The sequence below is a fragment of the Stegodyphus dumicola genome, chromosome 6 (assembly GCF_044657685.1).
Source record: "Stegodyphus dumicola isolate Sdum_Otavi_A_Nest chromosome 6, ASM4465768v1".
Lineage (NCBI taxonomy): Eukaryota > Metazoa > Arthropoda > Arachnida > Araneae > Eresidae > Stegodyphus > Stegodyphus dumicola.
In genome coordinates this window covers 66,304,565-66,328,795 of record NC_140773.1, presented here as the reverse complement: position 1 = coordinate 66,328,795, position 24,231 = coordinate 66,304,565, and the positions used below count along the sequence as shown (strand labels likewise).

The window sequence follows — 24,231 nt, the reverse complement described above, 5'->3', positions numbered from 1 at the left end:
CCCCCTGCAACGAAAAGCGCATATGCTTTCTCAAATAGACATAATAAACCAAAGATTCCGACCGCTACAGATTTGTTTACAAAATCCGAATGCAGAGAGGAAAATATGAACTGCGTCTTCTGTAATCAATTTCACAAGACTTATGACTGTAGTTTCGTTTCCGGCTTATCATTACAAGAAAAAAGGGACATTTTAAAAAGAAAATGTGCTTGCTATAAATGCCTAAAATTACACCATTTGGCTCAAAACTGCAGAACAAAAATAACTTGTTCTATTTGTAAAAAACAACATGCAACTATTATGTGTAATAAACAAAATCCTTCTGTCGAGGTTTCGGAAATTAAAAAAGACGAACAGATAGAAAATAAAGTACTTTCAAATCAAGCAGGATGTTCAGAAGTATATTTGCAAACTTTAATTGTTCGCATATATGGAAGAGGGAATAACCAATTTGTTCGAGCGATAATTGACACCGGAAGTCAAAACTCGTACATAAGCAGGTATGCAGCAGAAAGGTTACAATTAAGAAGCTTAGGTGAACAAAGTGTAACCCACGGACTTTTCGGCGGCATAGAAGTTTCGGAAAAACATAAACGTTATAGAATAAAATTGGGTAGCGTAGATAAACGGTATAATTGCGAAATCAATGTATTGGATGAAAGAAAAATATGTTCTTCGGTCCCTAAAATCAAAAATATACACTGGATTGGGGAACTTAGAAGAAGAGGAATTTACGTCAGTGATGTTTTTGAAAAATGGAAATTGCAGATTATTCCAGGAGAACCCCCAAGAGATTAATTTGTTGTTAGGGGCAGATGTTGCTGCAAATTTATTTACAGGTAAAATCGAAGTTCTTCCTTGGGGAAGATTAGTTGCTGTAAGTACAAGACTTGGGTGGACAGTCATGGGGAAAGCGAACACTGACAATTATGAAATAGAAAATTCCTTTTCCACGCTTTCGTTATCTTTACATATTTCTGATGCCACGTTGTCAGAACTGTGGAGGCTTGATGTTATCGGAATAACAGATCCAGTTACAAAAAAGGCTAGAGAGGAAAGGGATTTGCAAGCAAAATTCCGATTCGAAAATTCTGTATCTCTAAACGAAGAAGGGCGTTATGAAGTCGCACTTCCGTGGGCGGAGAATCATGTACCACTCTCCACCCACAAGGATTTAGCGTTGAAACGTCTACAATCTACCACCCAGAAACTTTTATCTCAAAATTTATTTTCTTCATACAATGCAGTTTTTAATGACTGGTGTAACTTAGGAGTGATCGAAGAAGTTAAAGAAAATATTGCGGTTGACTATGGACATTATTTACCGCATAGACCGGTGATCAAAGAAAATAGCTCAACACCAATTCGACCGGTGTTTGATGCGTCTGCGAGGAAACAATCGTCTCCTTCTCTAAATCAGTGTTTGGAGTGTGGACCAAATTTGATAGAACTAATTCCATCTCTTTTGTTGAGATTTCGGGAAGGCAAGTTTGCTGCTATAGCAGACATTGAAAAGGCTTTCTTACAGATCAGTGTAAGGCCTCAAGATAGAGACTGGCTTCGGTTTTTCTGGTGGAATGATGTGGAAGAAAGGAAAACGAAAATATTTCGTCATACTAGGGTAGTATTTGGGGTTAAGAGTAGTCCTTTCCTTTTGGCAGCTGTTATAGAATTCCATCTACAAAAGTACATGAAAAATTCTTCATATGATACGGAGATAATAGCTAAACTCTTGCGTAGCTTCTACGTAGATAACGTTGTTGCCAGTTTTGACAAAGAATCCGAGATGATTCAGTTCATCGAAAAATCTCGAGAAATAATGAATGAAGGAAAGTTTAATCTTCGAGGTTGGTTACATAATGGAGATAACCTGAAACAGGAAACTATTTCACCCGTATTGGGTCTGTTATGGAACTGTCAGAAAGATAATTTAACTTTGAATCTGAATTGGCTAGAAGATTTTGAAATGGGTATAATAACGAAGAGAACAATTCTCGCTGTAACACACAAAATATTTGATCCTATTGGTATTGTGAGTCCTGTTCTCTTGTATTCTAAAATATTGTTGCAGAACCTATGGAAAACAGGAATTTCTTGGGATACTGAAGTTGACGAGAGTACAAAACAAAATTTTGTGAATTGGTATAAAAGCCTTTTTCTCTTAAAAGAAATATCCCTCCTACGTTGGATACATTCCAGCAAGGACAATAGGAAGTTCTGCAGCATTCACACATTCTGTGATGCCAGTAGTAATGCGTATGCTGCTGCAGTTTTCTTGAGAACTGTGACGAATTCTGGAGTTGAAATTCATCTGTTGGCATCGAAGTCTAGAGTAGCTCCCGTAAAATCTATTACGATCCCTCGTCTGGAATTGATAGCTGCCACGATAGGTGCCAGACTATGCTCTTCTGTTTTAAATGGTTTGCAATGGCAAAATATGGAAACGCATTTTTGGACGGATTCTACAACAGTTTTGACATGGATTCAAAGGGAAGAGATTGTCTGGGCTGTCTTTGTGGAAAACAGAGTCAGGGAGATTAGGAAACTGACGGATCCAAAAACGTGGAAACATATTGCTGGAACAAAAAATCCAGCTGACCTCCCATCAAGAGGTTGCACCGCTAAACAACTTTTAGTAGTTAGATGGTGGGAGGGCCCCGACTGGCTGAAGAAAAATCAGGAAGAATGGCCTAGACAAAGGGAAATACCGGACATGGAAATAGTGAATTCAGAAAAAAGGAAATCAGTCATTTCTGCACTAAATACGCAAAGGGTAGAACATTTTTTTGAGAAATATTCATCTTACCATAAAATGTTAAGAATAACTGCTTGGATATGCAGATTTATCAAAAACTGCAGAAGACCAGATTCTAAACAATCAGGAGAACTCACGGTCCCGGAAATAGAAACTGTAGAAAAGAAAATATGCAAGATAATACAAATAGAAGCATTTGGCAAAGATCTTAAAGTTAGCAACCTTTGTACCTTTTTTGACTCAGATGGCCTTATTCGGTTAAAGACCAAGATTACTAGAAGAGAGGAAGAAGAAAATTTTCTCTGTCCAATTGTATTGCCCTCAAATCATGACTTAGTTCATAGGTTAATTTTAGATTACCATTTGCGACTATCCCACGCTGGTGTGCAGTTCGTACTAGCCAATATTCGACAGAAATTCTGGGTCCTGAGAGGAAGAAAAACAGTACGTAAAGTTCTTATGAAGTGTGTTCGCTGTAGAAGATATAGCGCAAAGAATATAGAGACTGTTCCAGCACCTCTTCCTGAAGATCGAGTTCGAGATGCTCTAGTGTTTGAAGTGACCGGAGTCGATGTAGCCGGTCCTCTTTATTTACGAAAAGGAAAAAAGGCATGGATCTTGCTCTTTACTTGCGCGGTCTATCGCGCGATACATCTTGAACTGATAGAAAGTTTATCAACTAATGCGTTCATCTTGGGATTAAGGAGATTTATTGCCAGAAGAGGTCGTCCAAGTATTATTTACAGCGACAATGGCACTAATTTCGTTGGAACTGAAAATCTTAAGATCGATAGATTGGAAAGAAATAGAATGTAATTCAACTAGTATGAGAATACAGTGGAAGTTTAATCCCCCAACTGCTTCATGGTGGGGCGGTTGGTGGGAGAGGTTGGTACAAACAGTGAAGAAGATGTTGAGAAATGTTCTCGGCAAGTCCTGTGTCTCTTATGAGGAAATGTTGACTATACTTTGTGATATCGAATCAGTAATCAACTCAAGACCCCTTACGTACCTTTCAGAAGATCCAAATGATCTTACGGCACTAACTCCTTCAATGTTTCTACAAGATGTGCACGACGTCGGAGTGCCTGACTTAGACTACCTGGATACCATTAATCTGACAAAAAGATACAAGTTCTTGCAGAACTTAAGAGAACATTTCCGCAAAAGATTTCGTGATGAATATTTAGCTATCCTAGTGCAAAAACCATCTAAACGATCTACTCGGACTATCAACAAAAATGACTTGGTGTTTGTCGGCAGCGACAACAAGAAGAGAATAGATTGGCCAATAGGTCGTGTTGTAGAACTATATCCTGGGAAAGACAACGAAGTACGTGTTGTCAAAGTGAAAACTGCAACGGGTGAACTCTTAAGACCTGTGAAACGTATTTATCCTCTCGAACTTGATAGACCTAACTTGTTTAGTGACTTCACCATGAACATAAAAAAACTCTGCGGATAAGTGTTACAGTGATATGAACTATCAAACTAGATATGGACGTAAAACTGTAAAACCTCTTACATATTTTTAAATTGCTATATTAATTTTTGTTTCTTTTCAGTATTTTAGAAATTTAATTGTCCTAACAGTTGTCAATTGGAACATGTTATCTGGATATGGTATGAATGTAATGCAGAAAATGTTTAGATGTGTAATCCTTCTTTGTAAGTATTAATTTTAGAGCATTAGTTACTTTTCATATTTGTGAAAGTTGTACTTGAATTTTTGTTTGATTATTGATAAATTTTGTTTTGATTTTCCCATCTTATCGAGGTAAAATCAAAAGGTGGGAGGATGTCACATTCTTGCCACTAGGTGGCGGGCATCTCTTCCTTTACTTTTGCTGTAATTAAGTTCCGAGAAGCAGTCGAGATTGGAACCGCTCTGAGGAGCGTAAAGACTCAGAACTAAAAATGTACTGTTTTAAAATAATTATCACCTACCTTGTAAATAGTGTATATTAGCTTTTTATTTCAATAAATAATTAAAAGACAAGATGGCCTGCTAATTGTAATAGAAACTCTTACTGGAAAACGTGATTATTAGAAGCCTGGCGTCGAGAACACTGAAGATGCAGCAGGTAAGGAATTTTACATTAATTTTATTGTAAATAGAAGAACCTGATGCAACAGTTGCTGCGGTTTTTCGATTCCGTTATCTGTCTGCTAGTTCACTGTTTATTAATTAGAGGTTTCGGTCATGCCTTTAAAAAGTTAAGTGTTAAAGTTTGGATTTGTAAATAAAAACTGATAGTCAGAATATTGTAGATTTAGGCACTCATGCCGAATGCGTTCAAAATCCCTAGTGAAAACGTTTTAATTTGATTATATAAGTTAAAATATTCTTCCATTTGTTACTCGGCATAACTCATGGTCTTGATATATTTTTTTCACAACAGATCGTTGAATGAAACTAATACTTAAAAAAATTGTTCAGATTGAAGTATGGAAAACTTTAACAGTGAGGCTGCTAAATGTACGCTTTTATACCCTCAATGAATTTTTATGTTTCTTCTACTGATCAAACCATTGCTAAGAATAGTTTCTGAGTGGCTTCCAATTATCCATTATTTGAAATGAATATTTAATTTATCGCTTGAAATTCAGTGCTTTCATTAAACATTTCCTTAGAAACTGATTATATAGACCTTTTAAAAATTTTTTTACAACGTCTCCCATTCTAAATTTTGAAGCTTAGTATTTCGATATTTCGAAAAAACTATGTTATTAACTTTTTTCTTGCTTTTGCATTTACAAATGGTTATACAAAAACGATTTTTGTCAGATATTATTTTCAATGTTTGTATAGATTAGAATAATTCCAGCCATTTGTTATTTAATATTTATTAAGAATGGTACAAAAGAAAAACCTTATAAAGTGTGTTTATATTCAGGCAATGCAGAAAAAATTTAAGTACAAGTGAATCATTATAAAATAAGTAAGAGCATCCAATGCAGGCAAATTTAGGTTCATAGTGTCTGGAGAACTCAACTCAAGCCAACAAATCAGTGATGATGTTTAGGCAACTTGCATGTTTCAATATGAAGTTCTCGGCTGCATTTCTGTAAATAAAAATTGTATTTTTATATTGTTATTTAGGAATAACTGCATAAATAAGAAAATAATTGAATAAATCTACACTTCATTATTCCAACTGCACAAATTGGAGAAAATATTTCAGTGTAAAATTAAACAAATATAACTTAAAATACTATAAATAATAACATTATAAGGTATTTTCTTCCTCCTTTGAAGACTTTGCAGTCTAACGGTAGCACACACGCGTATTAAGTATTCGAGAGGTCCAGGTTTCGAGTCCCGGTGAGGGCACTATACATTTTTCACGGGTCCTGCATCAATAATTCAAATGACTAAATGGCTCCCGAACTAAAAGGTGGTGGACGATAATTAGTCACCACTACGATTTGGTGATTGGGTCCCATGATCCCCAGTCGCCATTTAAAAGGGGAAATCTATAAGGTATTTTCTACCTCCTTTTCGCATGCCTTCGTGGTGTAACGGTAGCATACTCGGCGTGTACTTGAGAGATCCACGTTTGAGTTCCGGCGAGGATATTAAACACTTTTCATGTCTCCCGCTTTTAAACAACCTAATGACTCTATCAAATTTACTGATAACTTTTGCAGTTTGTTTTAAGAAGTGCTGAATGAAATGAAGTTTTGTGATGGAAGTTTGCATTTTCTAAAAAAATATCTCTTTAAACGGTCGTTCTCTCTCGGTATCCTTTTTCAGTTAAACGAACATAAGTAATAGTAAGAGCATAATTTGGAATTTCATTCTGCATATCACTGTGATAGTGAACCGAGGTTAAATCATTGTAAACCCAATCATGAGCCCAATTTACAATTTAAATGCGTTTTCTTTGAAATTTATAATGAAATCACAATTTGAAGACATGAGTTGTGAGGAAATTTCGAACACTTAAAAATTTAAAATAAAAATAATGAACAAAATTTAAGATCCTGCTATATCAGAAATTAGAGAAACACTTACTTCAAATTCTACCATCTTCATATTTTCTTCTGGCGTTAGCTAAAATAAAAATTCATAATAAATAGTCTAATTTTATCTTTTTGGGTTAAATAAAACATATGTTGATAGTTCATGTCATAATCAAAATAAGAATTCATGTGGAAAATAAATTTGCATCATACGCATAGTCTAACTGAATAGCGAATGAATTTTAAAAGTTATTTTATTGTTTTAGGAATATTCTATGTGCATCAGCTAAGTTTCTAAATTCAAAATTAAACATTTTGGTATAAAGCCAAATTGCGTATTATTTTCAGACAAATTTCAAATGTCATTCTTATTTTTCGTTTTAAACTTTCGGTCACATTTAAGAAATTGCGTAAAAACGTCTTTGAACTGCCCAGATTGCAAAAGCCTGTGCAACTGAAATAACGCACAAATACCTTTAATATAGACTAGAAGAGAAACACGCTAACTTGACAATCAAAATCGTAAAAACAACCTTGTATTTAGCGTAAGTATATTGAAACACTCAATCGATTTCGAGGGCAGCTAAAGGTCCCTCCTCATCAGAAGAAAGAAATACCTAGAAATCTAGAAATACCTAGAAGAAAAATAAAGGGAAGGAGTCTCAGAAACACGTGGTCCTTATCAGCACGACCTTATCAGTCCTTATCAGTCTAATCCAGTCCTTCCTAATGCTTTTAAAATTCTACTATCTTAATTCAGTTACTATTTTTGCCGATAGATGGCGGTACCTCCTCGCGTTTGGTACTACCAGAGGGTATAAAAATCCGTTCAGTGGTTGTTTTCCATTTTTCGAAGTTCAGATTTTGAGCGTGAAGGTGCAGTTGCCCCTCGCTCCCTATTTTTAACTTCGCTAATTTTCTTGTCCTTCGTATTACATGTTTGATCAGATAGCCTGGCTCAGTAAAAGTAGGCGGCCAGTGTAACTCTGATTAAAATTCTGGTTATAACCACGTGCAGTGCTGATAAGGACCACGTATTTCTGAGACTCCTTCCGCTTTATTTTTATTTTTTCTAGGTATTTCTTTCTCCTGATGAGGAGGGACCTTTAGCTGCCCTCGAAATCGATTGAGTGTTTCAATATACTTACGCTAAATACAAGGTTGTTTTTACGATTTTGACCTTTAATATAGCTTGATGTAAAATTTTTAAAGATGGAAGAAATTTCGAAGTGAATGAAGAAAGTTGCTCAAGATAGTAATTTGGCGCAAAACATAGACAGTATCCATTTAAGGAATGAAGCTATATTATAAGATATTTTCAGTGTAGTGTTTAAGAGATTTTTAGATTGGTTATTAGAAAGATTTCGACAGTACGTTACTAGAATTATTAAATTGTATAAATCCTCGGTGATATTCGAATATCTAAACGAAACACTTAAATAAAGGCTATAATACCAAATACATTTCAAATAGTTAAATGACATTACAGTAATCGAAGATAGCTGTAGATTGCAATAATTGAAAAATCGGCTATAACGTTGAAAGTTTCGAAAAATTTTAATGTAGTTTGAATCTGCAATATCTGTTTAGTGTTTCATTTTTATTTTTGAAGTGCCTTTTGCATATAATAAAATAACGATTTTTTTGCTGTTAAATTAATCTGCATTCCAAGTATATTAAAACTTAAAATCGGCGACAATGTATTTCTAACGATGAATGTCTTAATGTCAAAATTTATTGATAAAAGAAAAAGTACTTACCTTGTGAGTGTTTTCAACAATGCATTCAAATACCTAATGGGAAAAGAAACAAATATTTATTTCATATGATGTATGATTAATTTAATATACTGAATCATTATTTAGACTTTCCAAAATATAAATAAAACTAAACTTTAACGCAAGTAACGTATGATTTAAACGTTTATGTGCAAATTTTAGATATTTTAATCCATAAAATAGTAAACATTTTACATACTTTCGAAAATTGGTTAGTCAATAGAAATACTGTACAGTACCTTCAATTTTCATTAGCGTCAGTTGTTTACATTTCTTTAACGGATGCGCTCACTATTTTAAAATCCAAAAACTATTTTCACTAATGAAAATATATTGGATAATATATTTTCATTCACTTTAAATCTCTATTTTTAATAAAACGGAAAAGGTCGCATTGTTAATTTGAATGTACATGATGGGAAATGCGATTAAGTAAACTTCTACAACGTCAACTGCTTTGTGGTTTCAGATGAAAAACGTTGAATAATTCTCAAATTATTAAACTATTAAACTCTTCCGCAAACTTATAAGCTGTGAAATGAAAGGCAATTTTCAATGTAAAATTAAAATTCTCACATAGCATTTTAATTTTGCTTATATCACTATGGTAAAAACTGCTTTAAAAAAGAAAGGAATTATTCGCAAAACTTTAAAGTCTGGAAATGCCTGCATAGAAATTGTTCAATTCTTATATTTATTATGATGTGCTATAAATTCAAATTCTTTTTTGTTTTAAACCTAAATAAAGTCCTTTTGCAAGATGTTAAAAATATTTAAATAGTAGCTGTTATTCACACATCCATGAATCTTACTAAATCTTTTAAACACGTATGTAATATAGGCTGCAGAAAATCTTTAATTTGCAAAATCTAGCTTAAGCTTTAATGGTTTAAGTTTTGCGGACTTTTTTTGGAAACAAACAGCAACGAAATGTTATATACGATCAAATTTTTAGCATACTAAATGAATAATAAAAAAATTATCTAACTTATTAAACCTAAGGACAAAATTAAAGGTAAAACTATATGAATAAACTTTTGAATTAAACCACTCTTTGGAAGTAAAGTATACTCATAGATATTCTAAAAGTAACATGAATGAGTTAAATCTTTCCTGTATGCTGATGTCAAAACTTTCACAGAAACATCTTTAATGAAAGAAGAGGAAAAAAATCGTAATATTGTTCCAATAAAAAATAATTTAATGACAGCCACGTTTTTACATTTCTAGTTTCGTTTTTAAATTATTCCATACTGTTTAAACTGCAAACACACCGCAACAGAAAATCTGCAAAGACTAAATATCGAAATGAAGCTTTAATTGCTGACATAGATACAAACGAAATTTAAAAATCATTAAAAATAGTTGCTAACATTTCTATTTTACCTCAGCAAAATTTATATACATAAAGTATATTAGTTAGGAATAGGTTTATTATAATTTATTTTATCATCTAATATTAAACAATTTCACTACAGATTATTAAAAAGATTAATTATTTAATTTACCTTCTCTGGAATCTCAAGAGACTTATACAGTGGTTCATGAGGACTGCACTTCAGTGCACCGCCAGCAATGCATTCTTTCTGGCACTTCTCAAAAGCAGCCAAAACCTAAAAAAAATCATACTTCTGTTTTTCATTTTCATAACTATGCGTAAGTAATACTTCTGTGAAAAAAAGATACTTCGAGACATTTCAACAACTCTCTTAAAGAATACTTCCGAAACTTCTGTAACATTGAATGCATGTACTATGTTTGATTTTCTAGGAAGCAAATTAATTTCTTAAGTTTAATTTCTAAATTAAATTTTTAACAAGAGATCCATAAATATTGCGAAATTTACTAACAGTGCTTATAATGACATCAGGGAATTTTTACTATTTTAATTCTTTTTTTTTTTTTTTAATTTCTCCTTCATATAAACAGTTTTGGGCAGTTCCAAATAACATTATTCTTTTAACCTGTTAAAGATATATGTTTCAATTTTCTTTTCATTTCCAAGAAGTTACCTGATTTATGAGAATGTACGAAAAGGGAGTTAAATGTATTGCTTATATTTGCTTAGGTATTTAGTTACCGTAAAATATATATATATTGTTCGTTGAAAACTTTAAAGTACAGAGACAATTCTGCTATTTAAAGAAAGGAAATATTAAAGTAACTGTTTTCAGAAACTAGGATCTTAACATTAATGCATTTGGACTTAAGAAATAAAATAAATTTTATTGACTTTCGTTAAAAGAGCTGGAGAATAATTCAGTACCAGATAAATATGGAAAGGCTTAAGTGGTAGAGTAAAAAAAGATCCATTAGAATTATTTATTTAGCTTGGCTTCTTCGTTCCACATTACATTTGAAACGGTGGTTCTTATATTAATTGGAAATTCGGAGAATGCATTTCGAGTCAGATTAATTAGTTTAATGAAATGTTTGGTATAAAAGTAGGAATGATTAAAATTTCTGATATTAAACTCAATGATTTGAATTTATGTTCTCCGAATCTCTAATTAAAGCATGATAAATCTTTTCCATTAAAAGACTTAAGACTGCAGGCTTTTAAAGAAGTATTAAGTTAAGAAGTTACTTCTCATTAAAATTTATACGAGAAATTTTAAATTCAGTTATACAGAAAATGTACTTACTTGTTACTCGATTACAGAAAAAATGTACTTACTTGTTTCGGCATCATCTTTTCACATTCGACAAATTTCCCACATGCAACCACGTCTTTAGCTACAGTTAAGTAAATAACAGTCAAACTAAGTAAAGTGTTTTCGGACAAATATTTTAACAAATTATTTTAAACAAAAATATATAAAGTTAATTTTCTGTTGAAATCGTAAATCACAAATTTTAGGAGAATGCAAAGATGTTTCTGCATAAGATAATAGTCTTATGGTTAATTATTTTAATTAAAAATTATAAAACTGAAGTTGTGTTGCGAGTGAATATTGTGCGTCATAATAAGAATAATTTTGATAATGAAGCAAATAAATAAAATTACACAATAATAACATATCTGCAACAAGGCTCTTTTCTCTTCCCTCTATAGTATGCAATTTCGATAAAAATTAATTTAATTCCTATATTATAATGAAATAATCTTTTTTGTATTTAGTCATGAAAATGATTGCACTAAATACAAAAAAGTTATATACACAGGCATATAAAGACAAAAAGGTTATATAAATACAATTATTATGTATTTATATTTAGAAATCCATAGATTTAAAGATTATTAAGCATATTTAAGCATATTTTTATTCAGTTTAAATGACTCTTGATTATAAAAACTACTTTAGAGAACTAACTGTTTCATAACAACAGCGTACTGTAAAAAATTACTTAAGTGGCAAAAAAGAAAGAAGCACATATCTCAATAACTTAAAATTTTTATCCATTGAAATGCATTAAAATATACCGTTATTTTCTTAATAATATTTTAATAGTAAATACAATTTCAAAGAGTTATCCTTTTATTTTGTTATAGTTATACTTTTAAATATCAGACACGAATGTAATCTTTCGTGCTATTATTATAGAAGACATAATGTGCTACGTAATTTTCAAATAATCTACGAAAGGTAATTCCAGGATATCTGTTAAAATACCTGCCAAACAGTAGACATAATAGATGTCTCATTTTTGTGCATTTTATAAAATCCAGTTAATAGAAGTTTACATGCTTTACAATTATGCAAAATGCACAGTTAATTGAATGATTTCAAGTAGTTAATGCCTACATACCATTTCTAATTTCCTAAAAAACTGCCAATCATACCCCTTTTACGGTACTTATAAAAAATCCTAATTCTCTTTGATGGAAATCTAATGCTTAAATTACACACCATAGTTTTAGAAACAATTTGCTATTTTAAACATATATAAGATCATTCAAATTCAGTGTCCATCATTGTTGCAAGTTTTTCTGAACACTGTTTAGAATCATTGTGTTTTTTTTTTTTTTTTTTTTTTTTTTTTTTTTATTTGACGTGAAATAAAATTACAGCATCAATAGATACAACATAATTTCTATGAAGTTTTATAAACTTGTAAAAGAAAACTAGATTAAAGAATGCTTTGATGGAATGGATATACTTAGGTACGGTAAAACTTGTAAGCGAAAAATGTTGTTTAGGAATCTGGTAGATACCTAATTCTCATTAATCAAAATCACTACATCTCAAAGATGAAAACCATTTTATAAGCTCCGATAAATGATTGCAATAAATAATACAAAATTGGGCGTTTTTAATTTGAAATGGTTAAAAATACAGTAAAATGCAGAATTATTTTTACTTTAACCCAAATTGGACATACTCACTGATCTAACAATAGCATTTCTAGAAAACACTCCAGTTACATTAAACGAAAGAAAAATAAAATATTTTTTTTAATATTACATACTATTTTATCTCAGGGTATTTACATATACTCACAGTTTGAAATGCAGTCGACGATTTCCATAAACTCAGCTTTTCTCATAGTAACCAGATGAGTATTTTCTACAAGGGCACTGTAAACTAAGTTAGCAAAAGCAACGGCAACAAAAAGGGCAGTTATAACGTGGCGGCTCATGGTTGTCACAATTCAGACTTGATCGTACTCACGACAGAGCAAACTGAACTATAAGTTGATTCAACTAACGATCGGAGCTTTATTTATACCAAAATCCACGATTTGAAAGAGATTCTGTAATTACTTTTAAACGAGCAAATGCCTATAATGACCCTGAATTTTGACGAGGTCGTTGTTGATTGTGTTCCCATCAAAATTCCAAACAAGGGCGCATTTAGTGGTTGAATGATCTCTGAAACAGCCTTCAGCAGAGGAAAAAAGGCAAAGTAATATTTTACAAATTCATATGTTGTAGAGTAAGAAAATAAAGAAAGTAGTTATATGCTCATATATAGATAGCTAAAAATTCCTTGAGCAATAACACTTCAAATATCCGCATTAATTGAGTCATAGCCTATTCGAATATTAGCAAACTGGATAAGGATAACTGGATTGCTTTTACTGTAAGACAAATAAGTAAGCATCGCAATTCAAGTGTACTTTTTCGTTTATTGAATTTTATGTCAATAAAGTTAAACTGTTTAAAAAGATTCGTTAAAGGACATCAAAAACATCTATTTTGGAGTTTTGGATATTTGGAGTCCTACTTAAAACTGCATTTATCTTTTATCTATTTAATGTAAATTACCTGAAGCCAGTTTAATAATTTGCATGGAAATTCTTTAGCATTCATTATGTTTAGTTAGCCCTGTCTATTATATATTTTACGATATTATTGTTAAGCTAATTTCTCAATGTTTATTGAAGAAGACTAGTCAGGCTTCGATTCCTAGGTAGAAGGAAGGAAAGAATTTTACTACGGATATATAACAAGATCTTTAAAAAACATTTCGCACGTATTGAAAATTACAGAAATGCTAATTTTTTAAAAATTTCTTTCTTTATACACTCCGGTGAATGACATCTAAGATATGTTCATCTCTTCGTTCTCAAAATAAAATTTTAAAAAATACTGAATTAATCGGATTGATAATAGATAAAAGAACTGATAAATGCAGAACTGAATGAGAACACAAATTCTTCTTCAAACAAAAACATGCCATGCATGCCGGGGAATTTCCAAACATTATGAAACATTTTATATGTACGATGATTGCTACAAAATGACTATTGTTTCTCCTTATCATCGAACGCCTTTCTCAATAAAAATGAAAATGGAAAAAAAAGAAAACAACCGATATTTGAACTAGCAATAGCACTATAATTTATGCTGGAAAATAGAACAACATACCAGAAATAATTTGAATATAGTTAAGAAGACCTGAAAGAAAAAACCGAAGAAACATCGATCCACATTTCACCCTCCATATTTAAGCGTTGTATAATAAGCTAGTTTTATGCAATAAGAAATAAAGAACATATCGTTAATATTTGAAATACTAAAATATTGTTAATAAATTATCTCAAATAACCAAAAGGACGGGTAAACGGATTTAAAGGAAGCCTCTGTTTTACTCATTAGAAAATTTCGCAAGAAACTTTACTGAAAATCAGTTTTTATTTTATTTTATTTTATTTCATATCATTTGGGTACATCCAAGTTTCATTTTAGACAGTTCTCAAATCTGATTCTCTTAGGCTCAAGGTCATTAAAATAAACGTATATTATTATAACACTGTGCGTTCGAAAATATTGTATGTTGTGATTTCATGAATTATTTTGAAAGTAAAATTCGTTAAATTCGAACAAAATATACCGTAAATTAAAAAAAACTCGATCGGATTTCCTAATGCAAATGCTTGGGCGCAGGACTAAGTAGGCTTAAATCTTTAGGCTCTAGATGCCACTATCTTTCCACAATGTAACGTTACTACACTATAAATTCTTAATTTTCAATAACAGAGATTAAAACTGAATAATGATTAATGGCAAAAGGATTATTTTTGCGTACTTAGTTTTCAGCATTAAAAACCACATTTTCGATCCCAGTTTCTCCAGTTTTATTTAACTGAAATCCACAGAAAAAGTTCTGAAAACAGTGAATCCCACATCCCCTTCGACTCCGCTTTAAAATGATACTATACATCAGAATTGAAGATCTCTGAACACCTTCTACTATATTTATAAATATAATTGTCTATAGAGATTTAATTAAATTTTAAATACATTTGCTCTCGTCCTTTCAAAATTATATGCTGTAAGGATTTGTTCTATTCTAATAAAATATTTTTAGTTTGACATTCCTGTTCCTTCTGATTTCAGTTTCCTGCCGGAATGTAAATTTTTTATGACGTAGTATTTAAGTTTAAACGTTTTTTAGAAGCAGTATTTAAGCTGCGGTCAAGAGTTCGAAAAGAGTAGTAGCGGACTTAGTTCTGAGTTTATGCTGCGTGTTTGAAGTTAGCTCTCTAGCCGGTGTTGGACACCTATCATTTTATATTGATATTCCTCGGCTCGAATTTGTCGAGTGTAGTCGATTTAGTGTTAGTTTAAGCTAAGGAGCCAGTCATTAGATATCTTAATTTAACTAGTGATTTGTTACATTCTCATTTTCTGTTAATTTACGTGGCCAAAAGTGGCGGTGATTTGTGAGCACGAAGTGCGTGCATAGGTTCCTTTTAGTTTAAAATAAAAAGTTATTTAAACCTTTTCTGAAGTTTATTTTCTAAGAACAATAGCGAGAATAATTTGCTACTTAGTCTTCAAATTAGAGTTGTCAGTTTATGGTATCTAGGAGAACACGAAGACTCTATAACGTGAAATGTGACATTCAAGTTTTTGATATTTTCTCAACAGAGTTCTTCTTTTTAAATCTGTAGGGTTTCCCTTACTTTGCATAAAAAATTTATTTTAAGTTTGACACCTTTCCTGAACTCCAACTTCCCCTCGTATTTTCTCCCAGGATGTAAATTTGAATTTAAAGTTAAGTGAAGTGATTATTTAAATGGGTGAATCCCTGAGTTTATTCAGAGCGTGTTTATGCTAGCCGCACGTTTCGCTGTTGCTTCGCTGTTACGCTAGTAAGCCTTTTGGCCACTTCGGATTATCGTCACGCCTGTTAGGTTCTTGTATGTCAACCTGTTAGGCGTAACTTAATGTGCTAATCCAGCACTATTTTATTTTAGATTTTGACCTGAATTATACTTTAAGTTTCAGTTTCACTGCAAGTTGTCGGTGCCATTGTAAAGCACAAAGATCATGCCTTTCTGTTAATCACTATGTAAAGGGTTATTTTTCACCCTTCTTCTGTGCTGGTAATTTATTCACGCCTGTCAGAGAATTCTCCAGGTTCATTGTAGGATCTAAATTAGTTTATGTGGAATAACAGAGAGAGATCTTAAATGAAAAATAAGTTAACGTTTATATACGCCCCATTCCTTTCTTGATATTACACCGTGCCATGTCATTATATACGTGACAGGATATAATAATTATGAGTGCAAGGCAGTGGAATTTATTGCATAATAAACTTTAAACACAACATCAGACGATATTTAAACTATTATCTATTGTTTCTATGTAAAAATGCACATTTAATTGCATTTTTGTTTTTTACAAAATTCAAAATTGCATTTTTATATTTACAGAATTGCACAACCTTAATTTTACTGGACAGAAACGGTTCGAAAGACTTCCGTGAACATCTTTTTGCATTAGTGGTTAAATCTATTTTTTTAATTGTTAAGCTATTATTTTCAATAATTTCATACATAATTCTCTAGGGAACATATTAGAGATAATTTCACAAATTTTTAATATTATCTATTAATTTTGCTTTTTTTACAACAGAGTCGAAAGTGCTCCAATACTTTGGAGAGCCATTTTGCCTATTCTTAACCACGTAACTCCATAGTATCAGTTTCTATATACAATAATACCTCGAAGTTCGGGTATCTGATGCATTCCTCGTTGAGTCTTCGTTGTTCAAAATTTCTAACTCTTTCAAATTTGCGCCGAGACCTTCTGCCAAGCTTGCAAATCCCATAACGGAATTCAGGTTTCAGGTTTCGGCTTAAGTAGCCATATGCTTGGATTTTCTCTAAGTTTATCGGCTGCAGCTCTTTGCTATACATATCTATTACGTCGCTGATGTCATCACTATTACCTTCTAAAATTAGCCACTTGGCAAAACTGGCAACTTGTTGCATTACATGAGCGACCTGATCAGTGTATCTGGTTTTGTATCCGTCTCGCTTTGAGAAAGAATGGACAAATAAGGAATCGCATTACGTCAAGTTCGTGTTACTAGAAGTAGCATAAGTCAGGGTATTATAGTATTCCTATGTTAACACTTTGACTAAATATTCTTCATACAGCATTTTCTAAAATGCATGTAAAAAATTTGATCCCGCTTAAACGTGAATAACATGTATATAAAACATATTAGTATCTATATTTTTTTAGTATTGCGTAACATGAAAACAATGCTTACTTTCCTATTTTTAGCTAAATTTCTATTTTTTTAATATTGCATTTATATACGTGAATTAAAAATATGTAAATAAAAATTATAATTTAAATTAACAATAGCCCCTTAATTCCTCATTTTAATTTTGGTATTTCCCTTTTCTATTCTAAAAATAATAAAACATTTTCTGAACTGCGTCATTTCTAGATCATTCCTGTCATATGACGTTTACATAACGATGATGGCATAACTGATTCGGAACGCCTTTCTCTTAATAAGCCTCAGTATTGCTACTTGCTTTCTGCACCTCGTCTTAAATAGAGTGCTGCTTGCTGCTGCTCTTTGCACTCCAAAGGTATCAAAGATTTAAAATGTGTGAAACAGACACGACTTGAGTGCCAAATAAATTGTGGCCGCACATGTCAATTGAAATAAAAATAAATATTTAATCATAATTAACTTGGCCCTCTAATCTGCCTTGGGTGTCAAGTTTCCTGCTAATTATGGATCAACACCTTCCACATCTACGCAGAAATATTTGTATTTCATTACATATACGTCTACAATATTACACATATATTGAAAAATACATATAAAATATGTCACATCTTTCGTCATATCGTCATCGGGGTGGGGTGGGGGGTTATATAACGAAAGCTGCAATCGGATCAGCCTGCTTCTTTCTCTATTTCATTTTGCCATTTTTGGTTCACACTTTTCTGCACATATTATGGACTTTTTTATACATTTCTTCATTGCGGATCTCAACGCTTTTTTTAATTTTCTTGAATTTCACTTTTCTTGAAGTGTTTGTAAACAATTATTTATTATTTTTAATGGTTTGATCCGAGTGGAATACGTAATGGATTTTAATGTTTTATTTTTATTTTCCAAAAGGTACTTACTTATTATCCTTTTGACCCTTGGCGGAAATTACGGCAACGGTCGCCAACCGCCAATCTTTACTGCTGAATTCTAAAGGAAATGAGGCATTTTTTTAATAACCATTCAATCTTTTTCTGCTTGATTACCAACAAATACAAACTGAGCATAAAAAGGTATATAAATATTAACTTGTAGGGATTTATATTTATTTTAATTGATAATTTAAAGTTTTATTTGAAATTTTCGTATAAGCCTTCCTTCCCCTAATTGTCAATACCATAATAGTTAAATGTTGTAGCGCGCGTGAACGCATGCAAATTTTCTATGTGAAGAAAGTAGTTAAAAGCCGAGTTTCGGTAGGAGAAAGAGAGAGTTAGGCTCTAGCTACTGTCTCTGCCGTAGGTACAATTGCTTATTGCTGGTTCAAGTGGCTTAATTGCCCTGCTTTGCTGCCACTAGCTTAGAAGAGAGTTGAAGTTACGGGATCCCGCTGAGCCCTGTAGGCTAGTTTTATTACTTGTTAATATTTCAACTTTTAGTTTCAATTATCTGACTTTCAGTTACCACCCAAGTTGATGCGAAGTTTGTTAGCGTCGAGTTGACGCTTGTAAATTTTAAAGAGTTAATAAAGGGTACGTGGACCCTTCCTTCTCTTGTGTGGTTTCCTGCTACTCCAGTATACAGACAAAAGTTCATTCACTGGACTTTACAAACTCAAAATTTTAAATACACTTTTTTTTTCTAATGGCTAGGCAAAAAGTTACAAAGAACTAAAATCTTAACAAACAGAGGTTACAGACAATAGAACTAAGAACAAAAAGACCAGCGTCATTGCCTAAGAAGCTCTCTTGCATCCCAGTCTCTCGACTCCTCTGTAAGACAAGAAGAGCGCCACATCGAAGCAGGCGATTACTGTCTATTTCTTCTCCAGAATTACAAAAAGTGGGCAAATAGGATCGCTGATCGCTTGAAATGCCTATGCGATGCAGGTAGGCTGCAAGACAAATCATGTCCTGTAGACAGACGAAAAACTGCAACTACATTGCATCTTGGACTGTCGGAATAACTTATAATTCTCCACCTTTTTAAGGCTGTACGAGTCTGAAGATCTCGTAAGATATTAGACGTAACTAAACCTTTTAAAAGCAGTTTAATCCTCCAATAAGAAATAGCTGTATTAAGGTGTTAGTAAGTGGGCACCTCATTTTGCTAGTAAGACTGCTTGTTCATTACCTCAAAGGCCGCAATGATCAGGTAGTCACAGGAGAATGATTCATTTCCCCTTTGTTTGCATTCCAGAAAAGATGACTGACTTTGCAAGCTTGTAATGAATAGCTAATAATTGTTGTAGGGCTATACAGATAGCTACTACTTCACCATCAAAGGAGGTACAAATGTATCCTGCTGGGGCGTAGAAAGAAAAAGAATAAATAAACAAATAAATCAATTTAGGAAAACCTTCGCCAGTTATTGCAAGGGCGAAAAATCTCCAATGGAATTTAAAATGGCGACAAAACAGTTATATTCTTTATGAAATCGGCGGCATATAAATTCGCTTAAATAGGAATCTAAGCGCTGACACGCGTATTGCGGTGTTTTATATTGCCCCACTTTGCTGAGCCCGAAAGGCTTTCGAAGTTTTGAATATGTGCGCCACTTTCAGAATCTACAAAATTATACACGAAATATATGCGAAAATATACACTTTCATATGCGAAAATACTGCAGCTTCTAATTCAGTTGTTATATAACTTTTCTAACAATCGGAAATATCTGTAGATTCATCGGTTATATTTTCTGCTATAGGTTTCATCAAAATAGCCGCGTTCCTATCTGAAAATCTTCACATGAAATATTTGTCAGTCTCTCTGCACAATCTACTGCATAACCACTGCTGAGAAAGTATTCAACCTCCTTCATCTTTACTATTCGACTTTTTACTATTTTATTAGGCCTTCTGATTTTACCAGAAGTTCTTTTAAAGACGTTAAGAGTGCTAACTTCCCGCAGATAATTATCCCAATTCATTACAGTTTTGTCTGCCATACCGAACTCTTTTCTCCTGCATTCAGTAATTGTGATTCTCTCGACTAGTTGTAAATGAAGTGTAGTATAGTCACCAATGCGATTTTAGATTTCTCGAACTACATTCCTTTTCGAAAGGATATTCTTCTGTCACAATTTTTAACGCTGCATCGCCGTTGTTTATCCGTTTCCAATTAAAGCATTATATCGTGTCTATTAATAAACCCTTTTGTTGATGGTAAGATTCCATAAGTTTGAAAATAATTCACTGCTTGCTTTTCTGTAGAAGGCAGGTCCTAAATCAATCAATCATTTTTTCAAACTTTAATCATTTTTTTAAATTGCAAGAAAAAATAAAGCGATAAAACTTGATTTGTATCCTTGTTCACAAAAACAAAAAAATGGCTTACCGAAAATTGGTATTACGACGTCACGATCATACATATTGACACTAAATTGTACTACTTGGCCGGTCGACAGAATAATATGTAAGTACCTTTCAGTATTATCCCCAGTTGTTATAGCTTTTAACGCAAACTGGATTAGATTTAAACTACTTTTTTTACATTATATATATCGCATATATGTGTGTGTATATTTATTTATTCATTTATTAACTAGAATGACGTTCTTTCATATATGCTAACAAACATCCAAAAACACACAATCTATACAGATTAGAATTCGTGAGGACTAGATTTAATTATCTGATTAAACAAGACATACTAAAGTGTTATCCACCTAAGAGGAGAGATGCCTTCGTTGAGAACTTTCGAAGAAATATACTAGAGTCAAAGAGAAACTCGTTCGTTTCAACTTTACACATGTGGAAAAGAAGAAAACACTTTTTCACTCAGCTCATTTACGAATATTTGGATTCAGATCGAATAGTAACTGTTCAGTAGTCTTACCACTCAGCCACTGATAACTCCCGGATTCGAACGAAACACTTTCATTCTCTACCATGCGTAATCTTTAATATATGTTACGATGTTTTAACTTTAAGCTCATTTCATGCCCTTTTTTATTGCTTTTGAAGAACAATTTTTCTCAAATATACACAAAAAGAAATTCTTATTGCAGACTGGTATGGAGATATTAAGATAATATTGTGTGTTTCTTGGTATAAAATGATTTAACAATAATCGACAAAAAAGGGGGAGGCTTATGATATTTCAGCTTGAAACAATGTAAATAAAAAAACAATAAAATTTTGAAGAATAAAAATTAATTAAACTGTTTTAGGTTTAATTTTCTGTGCTTAAATATTGGAAAATAAGAGGCTTTCATGTACAGAAAAATAACATGTCTAACATAAAGTTATTAAATCATTGAAAAAAATTAAAGTAGGCCTTGCTTCGACTTACGATCCTTTACGTTTTTATTTAGAATTACTCTTGTGTTAGATTTCTATCTTTCGTTTGATCGTTTTCGCTCTAACATTTTGTGCTACAGTTTCATTTTTTTCATCGTAAGGTACAGTTCCATCTTTGTTGATTTAGGCAGTAACTAAAGCTGAGTGTTAATTGCTGTATCGTAAATTTACATTTTTGAGGAGCACAACTTTGATCCCCAGAATTCTTCTCTTATAATCAAACCACAATTCTTCTCTTAAAATCAAAACTCAGTTATAAATTATTCATTGAATTTCAAGCATTTTCACAATTATTGCTATTAAAAAATAGGTAGCACGTTAAATGAAGAAAGAGTCGTTCAGACTTTTGAGTCTCAACATTATTAATACGTTCTGTTCTTTATTACATCACTTAGGTCCAGAATGTTCACCAATTCAACCCATACGTGTCACAACACTTTCTCACTGATAACAATAATTGAACTTTTCTACTGCAGCTGGCAGTAGGACCGGTAATTCGGAATGACCCGGTTTGAGTACAAAAATAAAAAAACTAAATAAAAATTAAATAGATAAATAAATAATAAGTAACAGTACGCTTTAAAAATTAAAAAAATAGTTTTAATGAATCTTACAAAATGCAGAAAATGTATGCTGTTATAATTAAATAATACTAATAAATTCCATTACAGTGACTGAGAATTTATTACAATCGAATTCGGTTCTACGAATCAGTGTGTAGGATGTAGCTGTGTATATGTAATAACTTCATAAATGTACACTGTACATGCATATTTATATGTTCACTGTTCATTGTCTTGCAGCTACAATTGCTATCATTGTTCTTTCAAATGACAGGAATCTTGCAACATAGTTCAATCGTCATAGATGGCCAATTACTATTGATCATTTAGCCATCTCATCATCCAGAATATTTCGCAAACGTGATGATCGTTTTACACCCGCAAAAATAGAGAAGGTCTATTCCAAATTTGATAGAACATATCAGAGCAGATGCACCCGAAGGTCTCTAACCCTTCCTCCTCTAACACCAAACCACTCGAGAGAATTTCAACTCACCGTATTGTGCATTTTAAGTGCCACCATGAACGCACAGACACTAACAGATATCCAAGCCTTTCCGAGATTCAAATCCAGGCCCAAGGGTACGGCACTTAGTAGCGCTAAAAACTGTATCGACTAGAGTGCGCATCGCAACAAGCAATTCGTTTTTTCTACGATTCATTTAATTTTTTATCAGAATTTCCCAAAATATTAAATATCAATTGCTGACGTAAGTCAGGATTTCAAAGAGAAAAGAAAAGCAGAAGAACAGAGAAAGACAAGTTAAAACATTGAGATTCATTTTTAAGTGCTTGAAAAGGAAAAATACAAACATATAAAAATCAATAAATGATGGTGTGTGTGTATTTAATTATGACAAAGCACACTAGGGCTATCTGCCGAAGGGGAGGGATGCCTTTCGTGGAGGACTTTCTAAGGGAAACTGGCTCGTATACACGTTACACATGCGGAAAACCACGAAAACGCCCATGCAGCCAGCCCGTTCGCGGGATTCGAACCTCGGACCGAACTAACAGTGTTCAGCGACTTTACCGCTCGGCCGCTGGTGGGCCCAATAAGTGATGAAAAAAGTCTGAAAATCTGGACTGGTTCAAAACAGAGGAGGAAGTAAAAAAAAATAATGCAAAAATGAAAGGAAAATTTGTTCGGCTGTACGAGTGAAATAAAACAAATTACTTCATGAAACTGATGTTAAATAACTAACCCATGGAGCTAATATAATTTATTTTAATGGAGAAAAAACGACATATTAGAAGATGGAAAAACGAATAGATATAAAATAAGAGTATTGCCGGTACGTAAGAAACATTGCATTTTCTTTCTCTAATGCGGAAAACTTCTTGAAAATATGCTTAGCTATGCTAATAAGTAATTCAATAGTTTTTTCTGCTTTAAAACGAATTAAAACTGTTTAAGGACATTAATAGAATAGAAAAGACTGAGGTTTTTTACAATGCTTGCTGCTCTAGAGAAGGATATTCTAGAGCAGCTATACTGCAAAGATCAATAAAAAATTTGTTTTTTTAAACTGGTTAATAACTATAATTATATTACATTAATTATGCATTTTTGGTACTTACGTATTATCGCAACCAGGTTGGCGCGATTTGTAAGTTTGAGTAAAAAAGTATGAATAGAAAGAAAATGTACATTTATTAATTACAGATAATTTTTAATACAGTTTTTTATATTATTTTGTTTTAAAATATAAAATAGCAATTAAATCCTTTCGGTTTCGAATTTGAATAAGTTGCAAAATTATTTTTCCCGGCGGAAATCTTTTGGCTATTGCTTTTAGCACTGATTGAAAACCGTCTTCGCCATTAACAGCTTGAGCTTGGCTCCATATAAATTCGATAATTCCTTCCTTAATATTTTCGCAAATTTTTTCCATGAGGGTAACGGCGCTTCTGTTAGGTACAGTAACCAAAAACGTCTCTTTCTTTTCTCGGC

The 24,231-nt window shown here is 32.4% G+C and overlaps 2 protein-coding genes across 8 annotated transcripts in view; one reads left to right on the top strand and one right to left on the bottom strand.

Annotated features, from left to right (window-relative positions):
* The window catches only part of LOC118192288 (phospholipid phosphatase 1-like), a 98,542-nt gene that overhangs the window by 19,203 nt on the left and 55,108 nt on the right, over positions 1–24,231 (top strand). For 2 of the 6 annotated variants that reach the window (XM_085818456.1, XM_085818454.1), the window contains exon 1: positions 4,196–4,839. The exons of the other annotated variants lie outside the window; for them this stretch is intronic. The gene's annotated coding sequence lies outside the window, so the exon portion shown is untranslated. Of the gene's footprint in view, positions 1–4,195; positions 4,840–24,231 lie in introns of those variants that run through there. 6 annotated transcript variants of the gene reach the window in all.
* The window catches only part of LOC118192291 (uncharacterized), a 29,756-nt gene continuing 11,111 nt past the window's right edge, over positions 5,587–24,231 (bottom strand). The window contains exons 1-6 of one of the 2 annotated variants that reach the window (XM_035363226.2): positions 12,942–13,148; positions 11,177–11,235; positions 10,008–10,112; positions 8,482–8,514; positions 6,774–6,812; positions 5,587–5,821 (exon numbers count right to left, since the gene is read on the bottom strand). In XM_035363226.2, the coding sequence (XP_035219117.1) occupies positions 5,765–5,821; positions 6,774–6,812; positions 8,482–8,514; positions 10,008–10,112; positions 11,177–11,235; positions 12,942–13,080 (432 nt within the window). In that variant the 5' untranslated portion in view covers positions 13,081–13,148 and the 3' untranslated portion in view covers positions 5,587–5,764. Of the gene's footprint in view, positions 5,822–6,773; positions 6,813–8,481; positions 8,515–10,007; positions 10,113–11,176; positions 11,236–12,941; positions 13,149–24,231 lie in introns of those variants that run through there. The other variant, XM_035363227.2, reaches the window with a different exon arrangement.